General features: G+C 40.5%; 1 protein-coding gene across 1 annotated transcript in view; it reads right to left on the reverse strand.

Moving 5' to 3' along the window:
• Positions 1 to 23,630, reverse strand: part of CLSTN2 (calsyntenin 2) — a 588,535-nt gene that overhangs the window by 349,323 nt on the left and 215,582 nt on the right. Inside the window, exon 2 of the mRNA XM_037061175.1 lies at positions 7,500 to 7,622. Coding sequence (XP_036917070.1) covers positions 7,500 to 7,622 — 123 coding nt within the window. The remainder of the gene's footprint in view (positions 1 to 7,499; positions 7,623 to 23,630) is intronic.

Here is a 23,630-nt window from a genome sequence, read left to right on the forward strand (position 1 = left end):
ACTATTTTATGGGTAGCAGCCAGCACACATATGTGTGTCTCTGTGGGTGCATGTGTGTATGTTTATAATAAAAAGGCAAAAGATACACTTAAAAAGTGTATCATGCAACTAACAGACTATTCCACAGAGAAAATTAAAGGTAGAATGTAAGGACATGTACTTACAACTAATACTTATAGAGTTCTACACAATTCACAAACGACTTTCCCCTACATCACTTAATCGCCTCCATACGGCCACAAAATCAAACAACCTAGGCAACACAGCAGGACGGTACAAGGGGTGACTGCATCAGCCTGTAGAACAAACTCCAAAGTTACTTTTTTCTTCTGCTTGATATCATCATCACAGATTATAATCGTATCATTGTAATCAATCTAGAATGAATAAAACACATGGTGATATTCATGATGATAAGAGTTACGATTGCTGGAGTTAGAGCCAGGATGGAGGTGTAGGTAGAAACGCTTTGCTTCCTCACACAACCAATTAAAAAGGAGTAAAGAAAGACAACCAGAACTGCTGGAAAATCAAACTGCATGGAACTCTGACAACCAAGGAGTTAAAGAAACGTTCATCCAGACTGGTAGGAGAGGTGGAGACTAGCAGCCAGGAGGAAAGGGCCCATGGCAAGGTAGTGGACTGCGCGGCAGAGACGGGGCTGGCTGACCGGGAAACTAAATCTCTAGCTGTAAAACACTGTGAGGGTTGCAGAGGTGGGAGAAACTCACAGTCTCACAGAAGAGTTCACTGGAAAGTGGGGGTAGAGCAGAGCAGGTGAGTGGCATTGCCCCCTCTCTGACCTCTCCCCCACAGACAGCACCACGGTAAAGCAAAAAGGGTTGCCCTGCCCTAGAAAATACCTAAGGCTCTACCTCCTTACAACATAAGAGCTGCACTGAGACAAAGAAATATGGCCCAAATGAAAGGACAGATCAAAACTCCAGAAAAACAACTAAATGACAAGGAGCTAGCCAACCTATCAGATGCAGAGTTCAAAACACCGTTAACCAGCATGCTCACAGAAATGGTTGGGTATGGTCACAAAATGAAGTAAAAAATGAAAGCTATACAAAGTGAAATAAATGAAAATATACAGGGAACCAAGAGTGAAGAGAAGGAAACCAGGACTCAAATCAATGATTTGGAACAAAAGGAAGAACTAAACATCCTACCGGAACACAGTGAAGAAACAAGAATTCAAAAAAAAAATGAGAGGTGGCTTAGGAACATCTAGGACAATTCTAAATGTTCCAACATCCGAATCATAGGGGTGCCAGAAGGAGAAGAGGAAGAGCAAGAAATTGAAAACTTATTTGAACAAATAATGAAGAAACACTGTCCCAATCTGGCAAACAAAATAGATTTCCAGGAAGTTCAGGAAGCCCAGAGAGTCCCAAAGAAGGTGGACCCAAGGAGGAACACACCAAGGCACATCATAATTAAGTTTCCTAAGATTAAAGATACGGAGAGAATCTTAAAAGCAGCAAGAGGAAAGGAGTTACTTACAAAGGAGTTCCCATGAGACTATTAGCTGGTTTCTCAGAAGAAACCTTCTAGGCAAGAAGAGCCTGGAAAGAAGTATTTCAGGTCAAGAAAGGCAAGGTCCTCCACCCAAGATTATTGTATCCAGCAAAACCATCATTTAGAATATAAGGGCAGATAAAGTGCTTCGCAGATAAGGTCAAGTTAAAGGAGTTCATCATCACCAAGCCCTTATTATATGAAATGTTAAAGGGACTTATCTAAGAAATAGAAGAAGATCAAATAGTATTCACAGTAAAATAACAACAAACTCATAACTATCAACAACTGAACTTAAAAAACAAAAACTAAACAAACAACCAGAACAGGAATAGAATTGCAGAAATGGAGATCACATGGAGGGTTATCTGTGGAGTGGGGGAAGGGAAGAATCAGGGGGAAGGTACAGGGAATAAGAAGTATTATTGGTAGGCATAAAATGGACAGGGAGAGGTTAATAATAGTACAGGAAATAGAGAAGTCAAAGAACTTGTATGTACCCCTCCATGGATATGAACTAAGGGGGTGGGGGGAAATGCTGAAAGGTATGGGGTTGCAGGGCAGAAAGGAGATAAAGGGGAGAAAAAAATTGGGACAACTGAAGGCATAATCAATAAAATATTATACTTTAAAAAAGAATTACGATTATTCTGATTAGTCTCATTATCATTGCTAAGATGATCAGAACTATGATATATTGGACATCTATTAGCTGCCAGAGAGTGTTCTAGGCACTTTGCATCAATATCTTATTTAATCCATACACTAACCCAGGATTAAGTAATGTGTTTATTCCCACTTAAACATGAGGAAACGGACCCTCAAAGGAGCTGAGTAACTTATCTGAGACCATATAGTTAGTAAATGTAAAACCATGTGCATCTGGTCAAAGCCCAGGACTGTTCACAACCAGCATTCCCTTCTCACCAGAAGAAACCATTCTGTTGCAAGCCTTCAGGGATGGTCTTTGTCATCAGGCACCTATGGAGCCTGAAGCACAAAGAGCCCTAGATTAATCCAAAGATAAGAAGGCAGATAAATGTGCAGAAGCTGAGCAGAATGAGGAGGACAAACAGAGTTAATCATGGAGAAGAGAGAACCTGCTGCTGCAACCAGACACCACACCAGGCCAGATCATGTCCCAAGCAATTTTCTGGGCAGCCTTCAGAGAGTCACCCGGCCCGAGAAGCCAGCCAATGATGCCTGATCACTCTCTATAGCCTTGTCCTTACAAAAGACAAGTCCAGACTGGCCCAATGTAGACAAATGAGCAGTTCTATATTCTCTGAAAGGTAATCTAATTCCCTTTAAATTTAAACGTCTCCACAGCTTCCTAACAGGCCTCAGTGGGCCTCATGTAGAGATTAGTGAGTTCAAAATGTGCCCAGCTTGCTTTCGTTATAATTTTTTACCATGCAGTGGATAGAATTTTCATTATTACTCAAAGATTTTTCTGCATCTGAGTCTCTTAGAAGGTCATATCCTCTGGACTCAGATACAGGGTTGAGAAGTGAGTCAAATATAATGTACTTACCTGAGGTCTGAGGGAAATTCCACTGACTAAGAAGCGGTGCCTCTACTTATCAGGTGGGGCAGGTATCAAAAGGCAATATAATAGGAAAAGGGACCCCAGAGCAAATGGTGAGAAGTGTAGCCCACAGCTAGCCTGCTGTGGGATACTGAGCAAGTATTATAGCTTGGCCTCCCTGTAACTTAGATTTCACATCCATGAAACAGGCAGAGAGAAGGATCTGGAAAAGAACACTTAAATACAACACGCATCAAAGACATTCTTTAAATTTAATGAAACAACTACCCTGGAAAGCTATTAATATTTTTCAGATGAAGAGAATGAGGCTACTGTAATTGGTGACTCCATTATACTGTTACTAAATCACACACTGTGTACCATTAATGGGAGAATAAACTAGCACAGGCACTAAAAAAAATAGTATGGAAGTTCCTAAAAAATTAAAAATGGAACTGCCATATGATCTAGAAATCCTACTTCTGAGTATATATTCAAGGAAAATAAAATCAGGATATCAAAAAAATACTCCCATGTTCATTGCCTCATAATTTGCAATAGCCAAGATATGGAAACAACCTAAGTGTCTGCCAACAGATGAAAGGATAAGTGTATATATATGCTTCACACTTACATAGGAAATGGAATATTATTTAGCCCCCAGAAAGAAGAAGATCCTGACAGTTGCTACAACTGAGGATACCATGCTCAGTGAAATAAGCAGACAAAGACACATACTGCTTATCACTTCCATGTAAAATCCGTTATGTGGAATCACTTACATATGGAATTACTTTTATGTGAATTCACTTAAAGGTGTAATTAGCCTTGAAAAACCAAACTCAATAGAAACAGAGAGTAGAATAATTGTGACCAGGAGAGTGGGGGACATAGGGAAATGTTGATCAAAGGGTGAAAATGTTCAGTTAGAAGATGAATAAGTTTTGGAAATCTAATGTACAGCAAGATTATTATAGTTAACAATAATACATACATGCACACACAAATGGTAAGTATGTAAGGTAATGGAGGTGTTAGGTAAGGCCATGATTTAATCACTTCACAATGTACACATTAAATCAACACCCTGTATACCTTAAACTTATACAATGTTATATGTCATTTATATCTCAGTAAGTCAGGGGGAAAGCAACTATGAACTTTAGAATATTTTTTAAATTTTTTTATTGTTGTTCAAATATGGCTGTCTCCACTTTTCCCCCAGCCCCCCTTCCCCACCTCCCACCCTCAATCCTACCCTCCTCTGGCTTTGTCCATATGTACTTTACACATGTTCCTGACAACCTTCCCCGTTTTCCCCCCATAATGTCCTCCCCACTCTCCTCTGGTGACGATCACTTTATTCTTAATTTCAATGTCTCTGGTAATATCGAATATTAATTAAATAGGAAACCATTTAGCCATTTAATAATTTGCAGAACAATATTTAATAAAATGGTGTGTTTTCATTTTTTTGAGAAAAATAAGTTATATTCTTGAATATAAGGTAGAAAAAAGTATAAAATGAGTGAAAGGGACACCCTAAAATGTTAACAGAGGCTCTGGGGGTAAGGAAACACTGTTCAGATTTTTTTGGTGCTTCACTGTATTTTTCACATTTTCTACAATAAAGACTATTGTCATAACCAGGAGATATACAATAAAAACTATTTTATATCCTGAACTTTGCATTTTACAAAAAATTGAATTGTGGTTTCTATTTAAAGAAATGACACTTTACATAGAAAATTTTTCTTTAAAAATTATTAAAGCGGGAGTGGAAATTACAAGAGAAACAAGACAGAGCAAAAATAATACGGATGAACCACCTCCCACAAAGCTTCTAACTCAGCCTTACAGACTAAATTGGAAATAAAGACCACTGGGGAGGGGTGGAAAGTGACCCTGCACCAGAGAAGTTGATAAGGGGCTAAAAGCTGCAGTCGACTTCGAGAAGTGATGGAGCTGGCAGATATAAATTTTTCAATTTTATGAGAATGATAGGGATCTGAAATAAATCTGTATTTTCTTTTTAAGATAAATGTTTTGAAATAAACCTTGCAGCATGGATGGATGGCCGGTGCCTGTGTCCTGTCTTAGAGCTAATCATAAATAACAAAGAGAAAAACAGCTCTGACCATTTTGAAAAGCATCTTTTTATTTTTTTGCTCTTAAAAGCTTAGAAGATTGTATTTGATGCATTAAGCTAGATTTTTTTAAATGCAGCTGCAACTATCAGGAGTAGTATAGAAATTGTCTTCAGATGAAAATAACTAGTCAGGGCTTAGCTTAGAAGTAAAGCTCCATTTCAAGATGTGCCTTAAAACCCATGGGCACAAACAATGGTTAGAATACAAATTCAAGTTTAAAGGCACTTGGCACACTTATGATTTAAGGAAATTCTTTGGTGAATATTCAGGTAAAATTGTTCACTGTCCTTCTTCAGCCCTATGACCAAAGAAGATAAGTCATCTTTTGTAAATCCAAACTTTCAAATATCAGATTTGCTTGAAATGTACCCCCACCCCACATTTTGGTCTGTACATTCGACATCTTGTAACTTGACTGTAGAACAGCTTGTTCAACAACTTGAGTTTCCTGGTTCACTAATGGATGAAACAGGGCTATACTGAGAGCAGACATTAATCAGACACATCCCCTGCCTTTTAAAGAGTTAGCCTCACTACACTAAAGCGACTTAACAGCATCCATTTACTTCCCATTTAAAACGTCACGGGTTTTCTCTGCTATGGCTTAAAGAGGGGTCCCACATTCAAATGGAAAGGTGGGCGAGAGGACTGGTTTGGTGGAAGAACCCCGCACACAGGCTCTGAGAGCAAAAGAGGCGAGGGAAGCCAGGGGCACGTGGTGCACTCTAGACAGGGGAGCCGCGCTCAGCTCTGCATTTCTGACCCGATTCTTTAAGATCAGCCAAAGTTCTCCCCCCTTTTTATGGTAAACCTCCCGATGTCTAGCTGTTATGTCTATCTTTTAAAGCACATAGTGTATGCCAAACCAAACATTTTCATAATCCAAACATTTTCATGATCCAAACATTTTTGCTAGTGTTTGTATTAAAAACTCATTTCTGAGGATTGTTAAGAATTGCCGATTAACCCCAATAAAGAAAGAGAGGAGTTGGGATATTCCCAAAGATTTGGACAGGAGACCTCATCTTTTGTGGGAAAATAAACAGCATGGGATTCATACTTCCCAGTGGAATCTGCCTGAACTGAGACCTCTGAGGGCGGCTGGAAGTCATAGGGAAATGTCCCAACTCTAAACACCGTGTAAGTCACAGTCAGGTGCCCTTGGTGGTTTTCATTCTACATGAAGTCAAGATGAAGCCTTCTGAGAGTCAAGAGCATCTCCCCATGCTCTGCAAGAATGCTTATGGGTTTATCTTCACATAAGGCTCAATTTGCCCCATTTAACCCACCCCATCACTCCTCACTTTATAATCTTCTGTAACGAAAAAAGGACCATCACAAAGCTTATCTCTTCCAAGTCCAAAACAGCCAATTTTTCCTGCTCAAGTAGCTCATAATGTAGCAGACAAACTGTCAGGAAAAATAGACTTTATCATGGTGAAGATCTCAGTCTGGCACCCATCTATCATAAAACAATCTCCTAAAAATCTTGAAAACCTTCATTAAATTTCCTGTCTTTTTCCTGACAGTTATAAAATGTTAACAATATTACTCACAATGCAGGCATCTTCATAAATTCTTTGTTCCATCTCTCCACCCTCTGCCAATACCTACCCACTTCTCTTTGCCAAAATCTATGGAGACAGGAGACATAGCTGTACTCTTCACATACCTCTCTTGGGGCCTGGACCTTGTGGAGGGTTGAAGGAGGAAGTAATCGCAGTCTCAAAAACAATGTGAAGGCTCTCTGTCCACGAACGGCAGAGGGCAAAACAGCACTGCCTTGGGGTTCCTCCTCTGAAAGTAGGACCCACTTGGAAGCTCCAGGGCACAGCTCTGTCCTACATTTAGCAAGTATTTACTAATCTTTTTTCTTTCCTTTCCCTCTTGCCAATCTACCACGCTACAAGTTTTCACATGTCCGTGATATGTGGGTAGTGGGGACAGTGGGTCACACACGTCCTCATGTCTATGGACCATCTTTCTAGAGAGGACTCCCCTATGGAACTTACTAGCCCAAGTCTTCCATCTCACAGAGACCACTTCAGCAACATACCATTTCTCAGAGAAAGAACTAAGCCTCTTGCATTGGAGGTGACGCCAAGGAGAAAAACCATAAGGAGACAGAGAATCCATACCAGAAATCAGAAGAGGCACAGCGCTTTGAAATCGCAAGCTGACCTATAAGATTCACAGCATGGTGATAACAGCTACGAAGCCCGAGCCTGGGCTTTGCGAGGTTTCCCAGCTTGTCTCCACAGTGAGCCAAGCCCATTCACACTAAGCCTTCATCTCACCTGCAAAAGGAACTGGTGCATCTTTGTCCAGGGCTACTAGCGGTGGGTCCAAAATGACTGTGTCATTGTTCTCAGTAATGACTCCATGGTACGAAGTCTCGATCCATGGCTTATGCTTGTTAACTATGGAAAAAAAAACACAAAGATTCACCTTTAAGATCATCACTTGAATAATTAATTCATAACAGCAGTATTAATATCATATATTTACCCAATTATAGACTCTCATCTAACCACCACCTGAGGGACATAGAGCACGTTAGTCTCATTTTTACACCCAAGGATGCTTCAGGGAGATGTAGGGAGAGGTTCAGTCATTCACTCCACACACGCAGGAAGTGAGATGAGCACTGAGACTGAAAACAGAGGTTCTGGTTCTGAGATTGTGGACCTTTTACTTTATGAAAACCTCATTATCTCTATTTCTCGATGCCCCATATAGATACTGTTAAAAAGTATCTATATACTGCATCTATATACAGTATCTATATACTCTATCTATAACAGAATCTATATACTGTTTAAAAGCTTTTATTCCCCGAAACTACTATCTACTAATAGATGTTTCAGAATTAAAATCTGTTACCAATCAACAGACTCGCAGATTATAGTGGTGAGCTAGGGTTTCTGCCCTCAGCCTAATCTGATCCACAGTTAGGAACTGTGACTGCATTTTATACATATACAGGTGTGTTTGAGTACCGATATGTCTGTAAAGAGTGAAGATATGACAAACATTCAGTTATTTTCTGATGACTTCCAGATTGGTATCTAAATGGTCTAAATTACCTAGCAATTTAAGTTTCTCTTCAGTAATTTGATTAGTTCAGTGATATATAATCTAATGAACAATTAATACACTTAAAATGCATATCAAATATACATTACCGGTTGATTTATGTTCCCAAAACACAGGTTGGAGTCTTAACCTCCAGTAACTTGAAATATGACCTTAGTTGGACACAGAGGTAATCAAATTAAAATGAGGCCATTAAGGTGGGCTTTCATCTAAATTGACTGGTGTCCTTATAAAAAGTGGGAATTTTCACCCAGAGAGAGACACACACAGAGAGAGAACATCACAGGAAGATTAGAGCTGTGGTGTCACCAGTCAGAGAACTTCCAGAAGCCAGTAGAGAGGCACTCAGAGCGAGCACAGTCCTGCTGACACCTTGACTTAAGACTTCTGGCCCCTAGAACTGTGAGACAATAAATTTGTGGTGTTCTAAGTCATCCCATTTTTGGTACTTTGTTAAGGCAGCTATGGAAAATGAGTACAAAATACTTATAGTTCACAGGTACCAATGAAGAGTAGAAAAATAAAATGTGACATTGGTGTAATATTCCTGTGAGAGAATCTTAACTGATGAACATGTCATTTCTGCCAATTCCATCACCTTGATTAAGTCTGGCCCAGCTGTTTCCTATCTGGATACAGCAGTGACTGGTCTAGCAAGAAGTCTTGGCCCACTCTAATCCAATCTCCATACTGGCATTAAGAGTGATCTTTCTAATAAAATACTAATCTGTTTACTCAACTGTGAGTGCCTTTATTTTATTCCCTCTGTACCCTCAGAGAAATCTAGGCGCAAAACAGGTGCTTTAGAAACAAAATAACATGTTAGAGGGAGCCCTAGAATAATCAAAGGTGTCCTGGTGCCAGTCCTCACACCCTGCTCCACAGTTTAAAGGTGTCATCACGTACATAACGCTCCCCATGGTAACCTGAGAGGTCGAGGTGATCAATGGAAAACAATGAAGAAACTACTTCCACAGGTGCGACTTTCCAAGCTGTCCACAGGGTTGATGAGAAGGTCCAAAACTCCTTCATATTCCATATCCAGAAAGCAACCACAGACACACACACCCCCTGTTATAACATATATGTAATACACATTCTAATATATAACACCCATTATAATACATACATATTATATTACATATTTTTCAGTAATCATGGCAAAGCAAGAGCGTATAGATTTGAGAACCACCTCGTCACAGTGGCTCCTGGGTCCTCCCCAACCAATCATACTTCAAAGGATGAGGAAAGAACTGTTTCAGGATTGGTGGTAGCCTCAGCCCAAGCCACCTATACCACAGCAATCATGGACTAAGAGGCAGTTCAGTCAGGCAGAAACATATATCTTGCTATTCTCAGGTCTTGGCCCCTGAGGCCCATTTCTGCTGACTGAATCACTTCCAGGGAAGACAGCAGCTCTGACCACTGCTGGTCTAAAAGGGGCGGCAGACCCACCCATGCTCACGTGTTGGTATTTAATCTGGAGCCTCATTAAGGACACTGGAATAATCACAGCCACCCTGAGCTGTCCCTTTGCTCTTTTATTAGCCATCAACACAAATGCAATGTAAATAATATGCAGCTGTTGGGAGAAATGAATCATCTTTTTTTCCTTTTCATTAAACCTAAAGGCTATTCATTAGAAATGTGTGCAGAGGATATGCCAGGAGCTCGCCCAGTGTTTCAGATTCATTGCACCACTTGGCTCAATGGCAGACAATGGAATTGGGAGTTGCAGTTGCTGGGTTTCGGCCATAGCTTAGCCACTTCAGGGCTGGTCCTGTGCAGATCAGGTGGCCACAAAGACTTAACTCTCACAGCTGTAAAGTGGGAAATACAACACCACTCACAGTGTCATCAGATCATCCAGGTGGGCTGGACACACAACCCCTGATGTCTCAGTACTCAGACTTACCACCCTGCTCTCGGAGCAGTGATAGTGTCTGCAGGAGAGGCAATTTATAGACCTTAAAGTTGAGGTTCTCTCTCTGAGTGGGAAAGGGTTTTTATTCTCTCCTATCAATAGGCCTGCCTCCCTTTTCTCCTCTCTATCATTTCTACAGTTATTTGGGTACCTATCACATACATATCAGACATTTACATACACTCCTTCATCCTCACAACTTTTTTTAGGTAAAAGTTTGAATCTCATTTTATAGGTAGGACCTGAGGAGGAGGGATTTAAATATTCCCATTTTGGAGAATAAGAATGTTAATATCCCTAAAATTTCCCATTTATTTCCCACTTTATAACTTCCTTCACATTTATCTTAACTTTTGTTTTGTCAAGTTCTAAAAACATTTGCATTTTGATATGTAACCAAAATTAAATCTTTTTTTTTTGCTTTCTCTATAAATCAAATCATCAGATTGCTAAACCAATAGTGTAAATTTACATTATTTTGGCTATGAGCATATTATAGACAGCTGAGCCAAGTACTGTGCAAGCATTATTTGTCCTTCTTAGTGGTCCAACAGTTCTTTCAAGGACAAAATTCCTTGAATCCAAACCAACTGGATTCTTTTTTTTTTTAAATTTATTTATCTTTAGAGGGGAAGGGAAGTAGAAAGGGAGAGAAATATCAATGTGTGGTTGTCTCTTGTGCGTCCCCTGCTGGGAACTGGCCTGCAACCCAGGCATGCGGCCTGACTGGGAATCGAACCACAGCTGTTTGGTTCACAGGCCCACGCTCGATCCATTGAGCTACACCAGCCAGCTCTGGATTCTTGATTCTTTTACTCCATCAAATGGCCAAGTCACGCTCCATTTTAACTTGCATTATATTTGAAACCAGCTTCTTTTGCATATTACTTTGTTTTCTGAATTTCATAATTATCTCTTTATTTTTATTGAGTTACAAAACACAGAACTTCTTCCCCACATCACAACCATGTCATACCTTTTCATTCATTCCATCTACTACTCATTCCTCATTTTTAAAATGGAGATACTTACTTGATAGGAATGCTATAAAGATTGCACATAAGCATTTAGGCAAAGGTAGTACCTTGACAGAAATAGGCATTCTAATTCTCCCACGTCCCCTTAGCTCATCTCAAGCTTCCAAGTGACTGAAGTGCAGCCTTCCACTCACAGGGGTATTTACCACAGTGTTATTCATTCCACAAATATTTACGGAGTATCTCAAATATGCAATAGACAGTGTAAGTATCCGGAGTAAAAGAGGGAAAAAGTCCCTGAAAAAACATTTCACAAAATTTAACGTCCATTCATAATTAAAATTATGGGCAAATAAGGAATAGAATGAAACTTCCTAATTTCATAAAGAAGTTTTAAAATGTATTTTATTGGTTATGCTATGACAGTTGTCCCAATTTCCCTCCTTTGCCCCCCTATGCCCAGTGAGCCCCTTCCCTGCAGCAATCCCCCCACCACTTAGTTCATGTTCATGGGTTGTGCATATAAGTTCTTTGGCTCCTCTATTTCCTATACTATTCTTAATGTGCCTCTGTCTATTTTGTACCTACCAATTATGCTTCTTAATCCCTGCAAATTTTACCCATTCTTCTTCTTCCATGTCTCAGCTGATAACCCTCCACATGATTTCCATATCTGTGATTCTGTTCCTGTTGTTGTTTGCTTGGTTTGTTTCTGTCTTTTAGACTCAGCTGTTAAAAATTGTGAGTTTGTTGTCATTTTAATGTTCATAGTTTTGATCTTCTTATTCCTAAGTAAGTCCCTTTAACATTTCATATAAGGGCTTGATGATAAAGAACTCCTTTAGCTATACCTTGTCTGGGAAGCACGTTATCTGCCCTTCCATCCTAAATGATAGCTTTGCTGGATAAAGTGATCTTGGTTGTAGGGCCCTGCTTTTCATCACTTTGAATACTTCTTGCAGGGCCCCATGCAAGGAAGAGCAGGGCCCTCTCCCCTTCCCATTCCCCTGTTGATAAACCTCCATGTGATCTCCATTTCTGTGGTTCTGTTCCTGTTCTAGTTGTTTGCTTAGTTTCCTTTTGTTTTTGTTTTAGGTGTGGCTGTTAATAATTGTGAGTTTGCTGTCATTTTACTGTTCATAATTTTTATCTTATTTTTCTCAGATAAATCCCTTTAACATTTTATATAATAAGGGCTTGGTGATGATGAACTCCTTGAACTTGACCTAATCTGTGAAGTACTTTATCTGCCCTTCCATTCTAAATGAAAGCTTTGCTGGATAGAGCAATCTTGGATGTAGGCCCTTGCCTTTCATGACTTGAAATACTTCTTTCCAGCCCCTTCTTGCCTGTAAGATCTCTTGAGAAATCAGCTGAAGGTCGATGGGCACTCCTTTTTTTGTAGGTGACTGTCTCCTTTTCTCTTGCTGCTTCTAGGATTCTCTCCTTCATTTTAATCTTGGGTAATGTAATTATGATGTGCCTTGGTGTGTTCCTCCTTGGCTCCAACTTCTTTGGGAGTCCCTGAGCTTCCTGGACTCCTGAAAGTCTATTTCCTTTGCTAGATTGGGAAAGTTCTCATTTATTACCTGTTCAAATAACTTTTCCACTTGTTGCTCTTCCTCTCCTCCCTCTGGTATCCCTATAATTCGAATGTTGGAATGTTTAAAGATGTCCTGGAGATTTCTAAGCCTCTTCTCATTTCTCTGAATTCTTGTTTCTTCATTCTTTTTTGGTTGAGTGTTTACTTCTGGTCCACACCATTGATCTGAGTCCCAGTTTCCTTTCCATCACTTTTGGTTCCCTGTACATTTTCCTTTATTTTACTCAGCTTAGCCTTCATTTTTTCATCTAATTTGCAACCAAATTCAACCAATTCTGTGAGCATCCTGATTACCAGTGTTTTGAACTGTGCATCTGATAGGCTGGCTATCTCTTCATTGCTTAGTTGTATTTTTTCTGGTGCTTTGATCTGTTCTATCATTTGGGCCATTTTTTTTTTTGTCTTGACATGCCTGTTTCACAGTGAGGGGCAGAGCCTTAGGTATTCACCAGGGCAGGGCAACCCACGTCGCTGCTTTGTGATGCTGTATGTGGGGAAGGGGTTGAAAGGGAACAACACTCTGTGCCAGTTTTCAGTCACTTCCCCCACTACCCACAAGCAAAGTGGGCCCTTCTGGTGCTGATTCCCAGTGGATGGGTTTGTGTACACTCTAGGACCCTGTGGGTCTCTCCAGTGAACTCTCCTGTGAGGCTGGGAGTTTCCCCCACTGCCACCTCAACCTCCACAGGTGTTTTCAATCAGTGGTTTGAGGCTTTATTTCCCTGAGCTCGAGCTCTGGGTTTCGAGGTCTGTCTTCCTCCCCAATTGTTCCTCCCAGTTTATCTGCACGTGAATGTATGCCTGCCTTCTCACCAGCCACTGCCATAGCCTCGTCAGCCAGCTGCAGCCTTGCACACCCTGCTCCACAATCCAGCACTGGGTCCTCCAGCCACCACTTGCCCCAAGTCTTCTCTGCACACCTATGTCCACCCCTCCTACCAGTCTGGATGAGTGTGTCTTCTTTAACTCCTTGGTCGTTGGACTTTCATACAGTTTGATTTTCTGTCAGTTCTGGTTGTTTTCTGTTTTTAAATTGTTGTTGGACTTCTTCTGGTTGTGTGAGGAGGCACAGTGTCCACCTACACCTCCACCTTGTCTGGAAGTCTAAACTTTGGCATTTTAATTATGATGTGTCTTGGTGCGGTCCTCTTTGAGTCCAACTTCTTTGGGACCTTCTGTGCTTCCTGAATTTTTATGTCTACTTCCTTCACTGAATTCGGAAAGTTTTCTTTCATTATTTTTTCAAACAAGTTTTCAATTTCCTGCTCTTCCTCTTCCTCTGGCATCCCTATGATATGGATGTTGGCACTTTTGAAGATGTTCCCAGAATCTTCTTATACTCTCATTTTTTTAAAAATTCTTATTTCTGGTTGAATGTTTATTTCTTCCTTACTTTCCAAATTAATGATTTGAATCCCAACTTCCTTCTCTTCGCTGTTGATTCCCTGTGGATTTTTTTTTATTTCAGTTGGTGTAGCCCCCATTTCTCTCCTTATGTTTTTGCCATATTCAATACATTCTCTCAGCATCCTGATCACCAGTGTTTTGAACTCTGCATCCAATATGTTGGCTATCTCTGTTTCATTTAGTTCTTTTTTTCTGAGGTTTTGTTCCCTTCTTTCATCTGGGCCATATTTCTTTGTCTCCTCAATTTGGCAGCCTCCCTGTGTTTGTTTCTGTGTGTTAGGCAGAGCTGCTTTGACTCCCTGTCCTAGCGCACCTGTTAAGGCTCTGCCCTATACAACTTAACAAGCAGAGCCTTAGGAATTTGCCAGGGTGAGGCAATCTGCTTCACCAATCTGTGACTCTGTGTGAGGGCAGGGTCAGAAAAGACACAATGCCGCAGCCTGGTTTCTGTAGGTTTGCCCAGCACTTGCCCCATGTCCAGTCACTTCACCCACTTTCTGTATGTGACTGGCACCCTTCTAACTGCTGCACTAGTGGTGTCTCCCAGAGTGGATGGGTTTGCATATGTTCTAAGTCCTTGTGGTCCCTTTAAATGGACTCTCCTGAGAAACTGGCAGCTTCTTCTGCCTCCCCAACCCTCAGTGGCTTTTACAGCCAGAAGTAATGGAGCTTTATCTTCTTGGTGCTAGAACTCTGTGCTGCGAAGTCAGGCCAGGGGGTGAGATTGCTCACTCCTGAGGTATCCCTCCTGATTTTTATCCACCTCGCCTGAATGTGGAACTGCCTGCTTCATTGCCTCTCTACTCATCTTTGCCCCTCCTACCCATGTGGATGAATGTGGCTTCTTTAAATCTTTGGTTGTCAGACTTCCATACAGTTTGATTTTCTGGCAGTTCTCCATGTTTTTTGTTTTGAGATCAGTTGTAATTCTTTTTGTGGTTATCTGGGAAGCAAAACATGTCTACCTACGCTCCCAACTTGACCAGATGTCTGATACAGAACTTTTATGAAAACCTGTAGCAAATATCATGCTTAATGGTTAATGAGTGAATGATTGTCTCCCAGGGGCAGGAAGAATACAAATAATGTCCACTCTTATATGGTACTGTTCACACTGTACTGTCCACTCTTATATGGTACTGTTCACACTGTACTGTTCACACTGTTCTAATTTGTACAACAAGGTAAGAAAAAAATCAGATGAGAAATTAAAATTGTTTTTATTCACAGAGGATGTGATCATCAATGAAGCAAATTCTATGCAATCTACTAAAATGCTACTAGAACTAACAAGTGAGTCTAGGAAGGTCACGGTATACAAAGTTAATATATAAAAATGAATTATATTTCTATGCACTAGCAGGGAACAATTGGAAATTCAAATTGAAAAACACTAATAGGCCCTGGCTTGTGTAGCTCAGTAGAGTGAGCACGGGCCTGTGAAGCAAAGGGTTGCCAGTTCAATTCCCAGTCAGCACATGCCTGGGTTGCAGGCCAGGTCCCCAGTAGGGGACACATGAAAGGCAACCACTCATTGATGTTTCTCTCCCACTCTTTCTCCCTCCCTTCCCCTCTCTCTAAAAATAAATAAATAAAATATTTTTTAAAATACTAATAGGATAGCATAAAAAATAAATAACTTTCACAAAATACATGCAAGATCTGTACACCAAAAACTCTATAAAACATTGTAGAGAGAATTTAAAGAAGAACTGAGCAGTCTTAATGGAGTGTTCATGATATGATAAGACTCAATACAGTTAAAATATAAATGTTCCCCTAATTGAGCTATAGAGTCAATACAATGCAAGTCAAAATAATAGTTGAATTTTGTAATGGATAAACTAACTTTAAATGTTTTATGAAAATGAAAAAAACCTGTTATGGCCAAAGCAATTTTGAAAATGAAGAGCCAAAATGGAGGACTCACACTACTTGATTTTCAGACTTACTGCAATACTACCCTAATTAAGAGAGTATGGTATTGACATGAAGATAGCATGTAATGAAAAGAAGATATAGAGTGCGGAAATAAATACACATACATATGACCATGATCAATTAATTACTGATAAATGTTCCAACATAATTCAATGGAGGGCAAGGATGGTATTTTCTTTAAATGTTGTTGGAAAAATTAGAAATCCATATCCAAAATACTTTTTTTGACCCTCCTACACAACCATACACAGAAATTATCTCTAAATAAATTTTGGTCCTAAATGCAGAAGTTAAAATTACAAAACCTTCAATAGAAAGTGCAGGAAAAAATTGTAATGTACTGAGGTTAGGCAAAGATTTATCTGAAGGGAGAAAATAAGCATGGACCTTAAAAGATAAAATTGATGCAGAAAACAAAAATTATAAACTTCTAATTTTTTGTCTCTTGCTTTTGGATTTTCTTTTTTTTTTTTTATTGTTGTGCAATTACAGTTGCCACCATCCCCCTGCCATTACTCTCCCTGCCCCATCCACCAAACACACTTAAGAAGATTTTTTTTTAAATCACAGACTGGGAGAAAATATTTGCACAATATATCTCGTAAAAGATTTGTATCCATACATACAAAGAACACTTAAAACTCAATAAGATAACAAATAATATGTTTAAAAAGGCAAAAATTTGAACAGACCTCTCACCAAAGTAAATATATGAACAGCAAGTAAGAACATGAACAGATGCTCAACATTAATACTTTAAAAAAATATGTAAATCCACGATGGGATAATACACCCCCAGTGCATGGTTAAAATAAGGCTGGCAATACCAAGTTCTGATGCAGATGTGAAGCAACTGAAACTCACGTATTGCTGGGAAGAATGTAAAATAAAACACTTGGGAAAATATTTTAGACTTCTAGTCAAGTTGGCAGCATACATGGCTCACCTCTTTGCATAACCACATAAAAATTACAGCTAATATATAGGAAAACCATCACTCAGAACTGTCAGAAATCAAGTTGAATGGAAGTCTGATAACTACAAAATTAAAGAAACCACATCCATCCAGACTGGTAGGAGGGGCACAGATACAGAAAAGGCTGGTGCCTCACCCACGTGTGGTGGATTAAAAACTCAGGAGGGATATCTCAGTAGTGAGGAGTCCCATCACCACACCAGATTCCCCAGGGTTCCAGTCCTAGGAAGGTAAGTCCCCACAACTTTTGGCTGCAAAAACCAGTGGGGAATGACTTGATGGAAGAAATTGCTAAAGCCCCAAGCAGTTCCTCTTAAAGAACCCATACACAGACTCACCTACTCAGACCCACTCCCTCTGAGCTCCTTCACCAGAGTAGTAGCTTGAAAGGCACTGGGGGCATACAGGGAGAAACTGAAGTCTCTAGCATCAAGGCAAGCAGAGGCCATTGCCCCTTTTCTAAACCCTCCCTTGACAGAGCCAGCAAGCTGGTACTGCATCTGAGACTCCAACAATCTGGCTTGCACTGTTTGACCTACCTTGGAGATCCCCAGAGACTCTGACTCACCCAACTTATGGGCCTATCCAAGCTGCTTTTCCTTATCAATGGCTGTTCTTAGCTCATGCCTCACAACTTCCCAAATCTTCTCAAACAAGCAACAGCTGATCTCAGTGAGCCCTGGGCCCACCACTAGCAGAAGCCAGCCTAGATTCACAGCTTGGCTTCACCTGGGAATCTCCAAACCCAACACAAGTAGCAGCCCTCTCAGATTGCTTTATAGCTCAGGCAAGGTGGCCCAGGGAAAACACAGGTGGGGACTGACCTTGGCCTGCACCACTTAGGAAACCCCAGGGCTAGCATACCCATGGGACAGAGCTAGAGACCACACTGGAGCACCACCACCCTGCCCCTTGCACAGCTGATCCTCCATGGAGGGCAGAGGTTGGTGGTCAGTGGTCACAACCAATCCTTGCAGTTGACTAGCCTGGGGTAAATCCCTCTCATTGATCTGCCAACAGTACCCAAGGCTCAACTACAAGAGGAGGGTGTACTCAGCCCACATAAAGGGTGCACCTTGAGTACCCAGTTTGGGTGGTAAGGGAGGCTGTGCCACTGGATCTTAGAGGACACCTACTACATTAGGCCACACTATCAAGACACAGAGTCAAAGCAGCACTAACTAATATATAGAAACAAACACAGGGAGGCTGTCAATATAAGAAGACAAAGAAACATGGCCAAAATTAAAGAACAGATCAAAAGTCCAGCAAAAGAGCTAAACAAAATGGAAATAAGTAATCTACCAGATGCAGAGTTCAAAATACTGGTTATAAGGATGCTTAGGAAATTAGTCAGGACCTTGAAAGCATAAAAAAGATCAGAAACAAAAGATATACTAATTGAAATAAAGAACAATTTACAGGGAAACAACAGCAGGGTGGATGAAATATGAAATCAAGAATCAAATATGATTTGGAACATAAGGAAGCAAAAAACATCCAATCCGAACAAGAAGAAAAAACAATCCAAAAAAATGAGGACAGCACAAGCAGCCTCTGGGGCAACTTCAAGTGGTCCACCATTCTCATCATAGGGGTGCCAGAAGGAAAAGAGAAAGAGCAAGAAATTGAAAATCTATTTGAAAAAAAAAAATGAAAGAAGAACTGCCATAATTTGGTGAAGGAAACAGACATGCAAGTCCAGGAAGCACAAAGAGTCCCAAATGAGATGGATGCAAAGGGGCCCACTCCAAGACATACCATAATTAAAAGGCCAAAGGTTAAAGATAAGGAGAGAATCTTAAAAGCAGCAAGAGAAATGCAGTTAGTTACCTGCAGGGAAGTTCCTATAAGACTGTCAGCTGATTACTCAAAAAAACTTTGCAGGAAAGAAGGGATTGACAAGAAATATTCAAAGTCATGAAAAGCAGAGACCTGCAGCCAACATTGCTCTTCCCAGCAAAGCTATCATTTAGAATCGAAGAGCAGATAAAGAGCTTCCCAGACAAAAAAAACTAAAGGAGTTCACCATCACCAAACCATTATTATATGAAATGTTAAAGGGACTTTATTTAAGAAAAAGAAGATCAAAACTATGAACAATAAAATAGCAAAAATACATATCTATCAACAATTTAATCTGAAAAAAATCTAAGCACACAAGAAAAACAGAGACAGAATCACAGATACAGACAGTGTTTTGAGGGTATGGGGCAATAGGTGAAGAGATGAGGGGGTTAAGTACAAATAGTCAGTTACAGAATAGCCACGGAGATTTAAAGTACAGTACAGAAAATGGAGTAACCATAGAACTTACATGCATGACTCATGGGCATAAACAATGGTGGGGAGTTGCCTGAGGGAGTCTGGGGTGCTGGGTGGGTGGAGGGTGGCGAAGGGGGGAAAACAGGACAACTGTAATAGCATAATCAATACATTTATTTATATACTTTAAAATAAATATACGAACAACAAACAGAAAATATTTTAGCAATCACTTTGGAAAATAATTTAGCAATTTCCCATGAAATGATTCAACAATTCTATTCCTAGAATCTCCACAAGAGAAGTGAAAACAAATTACACAAAAAGACTTCTATGTAAATGTTTGTAGAATCTTTATTCAAAATAATGCTAAGCTGGGGATTAAAATAGCCATCAACTAGTGAACAGACAAACAAATTTCAGTATATTTCTTTTTTTAATTTTTTAAATTTTTATTTAATTCTTGTTCAAGTACAGTTTTCTATCTTGTATTCCCAGAAATTTCAGTATATTTCTATAACAGATATCTATTCAGCAATAAAAAGAAATCAACTACTGATCCATACAACAAACTGGATGAATATTGAAAGCATTTTGCTGGTGAAATGAAGTGAAAGAAGTCAGATACAAAAGACCATATGCTGTTTGATGGCATTCATATGACATTCTAAATAAATGTCAAAGGATAAGGACAGATAACAGATCAGTAGTTGCTAGGGTCTGGGATGGGGTGAGGTTTGCTTACAAAGGGGCATGAGAGAACTTTCTGAGACGATTGAACTGTTCTGTATCTTGTTTGTGGTGATGGTTATACTTGATTGCCTTTGTTAAAACTTATCAATCTGACATTTCAAAATTGTATTATGTGTAAATTTTACCTCAATCAATATGGGGCAAAACCAAAGTCGTTATCCTCCAGGGACTCTCAGACTAGACAGGAACCCATGATAGCCATATTGTAAGAGGGAGGTAAACAGAGGGGAAGCAGAATACTATGGAAAATGAGAGAAGCACTAACCCAGCCATAGTAATCCAGAATTACTTCATGGAAATAGTAGATTCTAAGTAATGAGCAATAGGAATTAGCAGAAATAAAGGATGTAGAAGATTCCTGGCAGAAGAGTGTGCACAGGCAAAGGCCCAATAGTAAAAGCACCTGGTACACCATGTGGAAAAATATGAACATGTTTGGCTGGAGAACAAAGTTTGAAGGGTAAGGCCAGCTAAGAGGCTGTACTGATAGACAGCACCTTCATCAGCCAGGGTTCACTGGCATGCACAGAATCATCCAGTGCCACACCCAAACCCTGGCTTCACAGAACACTGGAGCACCATCTCCTTTCCACAGAGAAGTAATAGGTGTTGATTCTATCCTTTGGCTGTTCTTTCTTATTTAACCAGTTCCCTACCGTGACTAATGTTTTGCTTTTTTGTTCTAAAAGGCTGAGGCCAGTCAGCTCACTTTTGGCTCCATTTGGTTGTAACTTAAGAAAAACTGGCTTTTTATCAATTCTTCACAAGACAATATCCCTCGTTGCTGCACAAGTCTTCTGGAGGCTGAGCTGTCGTATCATGCCCCTAAAACTGCTTCTTGACTCTGTCTTGCCTTTTTTCCCCACGATGTTTCAGTATCTGAAAAACGCCTGTGTCTTTGTGCTCATACAGAGGAAACACCAGTGTGGTATTTCTGCTCCATTTACAAAGAAATTAGGTCTCCCACCCAACGTGCCTTTAACTAAAGCACAGATGCAGTCTTGGGAGCACTCTTTGCGTCTATGCTCTTTGCTTCCACCTCTGAAAAAGTGCATTAACACTCGATCCCAGCATCAGGACTAAGTGGTTGATGATTTACCCTTTGAATTTTTCTTTCATCCTAAAGTTAACCATCTGGCCATTGCTAGCTCCTTGATCCTCAGAACTCAAATATTTCTCCCCGGGCAAGGTGAACTGTTGTAAAATACATACTGTACTGACTGCAAAATGCTCTAGTTAGGTCAACTCCACTTTAGTAAATAGGTCATTCTAGTGGCCAGGCTGGTCTTTTGCCTGCCATGCCCAACTTGCCCTTCTAACCTAATCCCTGGTAGAGCTTCCTAGAGAAGAGCGGACATCTGACCCATGAAGAAAGAGATGAGTGGAATAGCCTGGGCTAACTGATTACATATTTACACTTTCACTTAAGAGGCCCAGAAACTATAATTTACTTGGTGACAGACACTTGAGATAAAAGTTCATAAGGAGTTGGGGCTGGCGTACATGCAATCATCACTCAAGGTTTAGGGGAAGCTGAGAAGCCATTGAAACCAGAGGAGGCTAATCTGCCAGGAGTCAGAGAAACTGAGAGCCAACATGCAGGAAGCGAGAAGCACCCCAAGCAGCTAGAGGTATGGAGTCTGGCTCCTACTCCTGTTCGCCAGTCCAGGCCCTCTTCACCCCTCACAGACTTGTCAGCCTACCCCCGGGTGTCTGAGGTTGCCAAGGGAAGCGGTTCAAGAATTCTTCCCACAACCACCATTTTAAAAATGTGTACTAGTTTGAGTGGGTGTCTGTTCTTGCTACAAAGTGATTCCTACCTACAATAATTACAATGGCATTTTTAAAAGTAATTTTATTTCCAGCTTCATAGTGAGGGTGGGATTGGATCCCTGTCTCCAGTGAAAGGGAAGCCTGTCTAAAGGCAGAGCTAATCCCTCACTTCCCTGCCTACGATCCATCAGCAGCTCTTCCTGCCCTCTACCACAAGATTAGCGGAAGCCCCCCGAAGACCTCAGCTCCCTCAATTATCCATGCCTTTCCCCGCATTGTGCCATCTACCCCTCTCTTCTAATTCCTTCCGGATTCATCTGCAGCCCTGCTTTCCCTATTTGTCCTCCTCTACTCCCCAGTATCACCCTGTACTGCCTGCTCTCATGTTATAGATCTGCTGCATTGCCATTAGCTACTTCCCTGTCCCTCTTTCCAATGGAACTGTGTGCCCTCTTGAGAGAAAGGCAGCACCCTAATCATGCTGATGTCCACAGGTCCTAATACAGCAACCTAATATATTGATAAATGAGCTGCACGCACCTTTGCCTCACTGGCACTAGTAACACCTGATGTAATTAGCAGCACTTTGATTGCAATGAGCAGGTATTCCTATGTTACCCAAACAGAAAAAGGGCATGCTTCCCAACTCATGGGGTGACATTTCCCATCACTTAATTAGAGGCAATGCATATCTCTTGCTAGAGGTGCCAATTAGAGGGTTTTAAATACAAATCCCGTGAGTGTGGCTCATATGCAAAGATTCACAGAAAATGAGAGTTACATTTTACTGTTTTAATTGGGTTGAAAAGCATTTGAGGAAAATATAACTGAGTCATTAATCCTCAACTGCTTGGTAGGTATTTTCAGTGAGGGTGAAACATTGCTTTTCTTCCCTTCCTCTCTCCTTTCCTTCTATCCATTTATCCACCATTCCTATTTTTTCTTTCCTTTCATCTAGCATTTTCCATTCATAAAAACTCACTTGTTTGAAGTACGGGTTTTCTGAAAGTCATTAACTAAATTTTTCTAGCCTGGGGAATGAACCATGAGCCATTATTATTGGGTACTGGCATATGGGCCTGGGGCATAACTAGAAGAATTGAGCATTAACAAATTGTGTGATCTTACAAAAGTGAGATTTTCAGTTGTCTCTACACAAGCCATCTGGATAAAGCCAATCACCTAAAGCTTGCCCTAAGACAGACTCTGAAGTTGAGTGCAAGGGATACCACACTTAATGTCATAGTTCTGTCACTTTGTAACCAACGGTGTAAACAGGGTATCCTAGTGGAGTCTTTCAATTTTCCCAGTCCTCTATTCACTCTCTTTTATAAAAGGGAGGTAATACCAATCCCACAGGGTTGTTGGGAAGAACACAGAATGAGACCCCGAGTCAGAGCGGACTCAGTGGTAGCTAGTACCCTACATGTCCCCAGCAAAGGCTCTTTCATTCCGAACCTCAACACACACAGGCTAGGGTCAGCACCCACAGGGGACCCAGCATGCCACAGACAGACAATGCATGAGTTACCCAATAAATCTGTTGAGAGGCAAAATACCTAACAGAGCTCTAGGCTTAATTCTCAGGGACTGGGAAGATTATATTAAGTCTGTGAAGGTTACGAGTTACTCAGGAAAATATTTCAAATATGAAAGGGGAAAAAGACTGTGATATTTTTAATGTTCTCATTCAGCTGCAAAGAGCCAGCTCAT

This window comes from Sturnira hondurensis, unplaced genomic scaffold (assembly GCF_014824575.4).
Source record: "Sturnira hondurensis isolate 20B ecotype Veracruz unplaced genomic scaffold, ASM1482457v3 Scaffold0013299, whole genome shotgun sequence".
NCBI lineage: Eukaryota > Metazoa > Chordata > Mammalia > Chiroptera > Phyllostomidae > Sturnira > Sturnira hondurensis.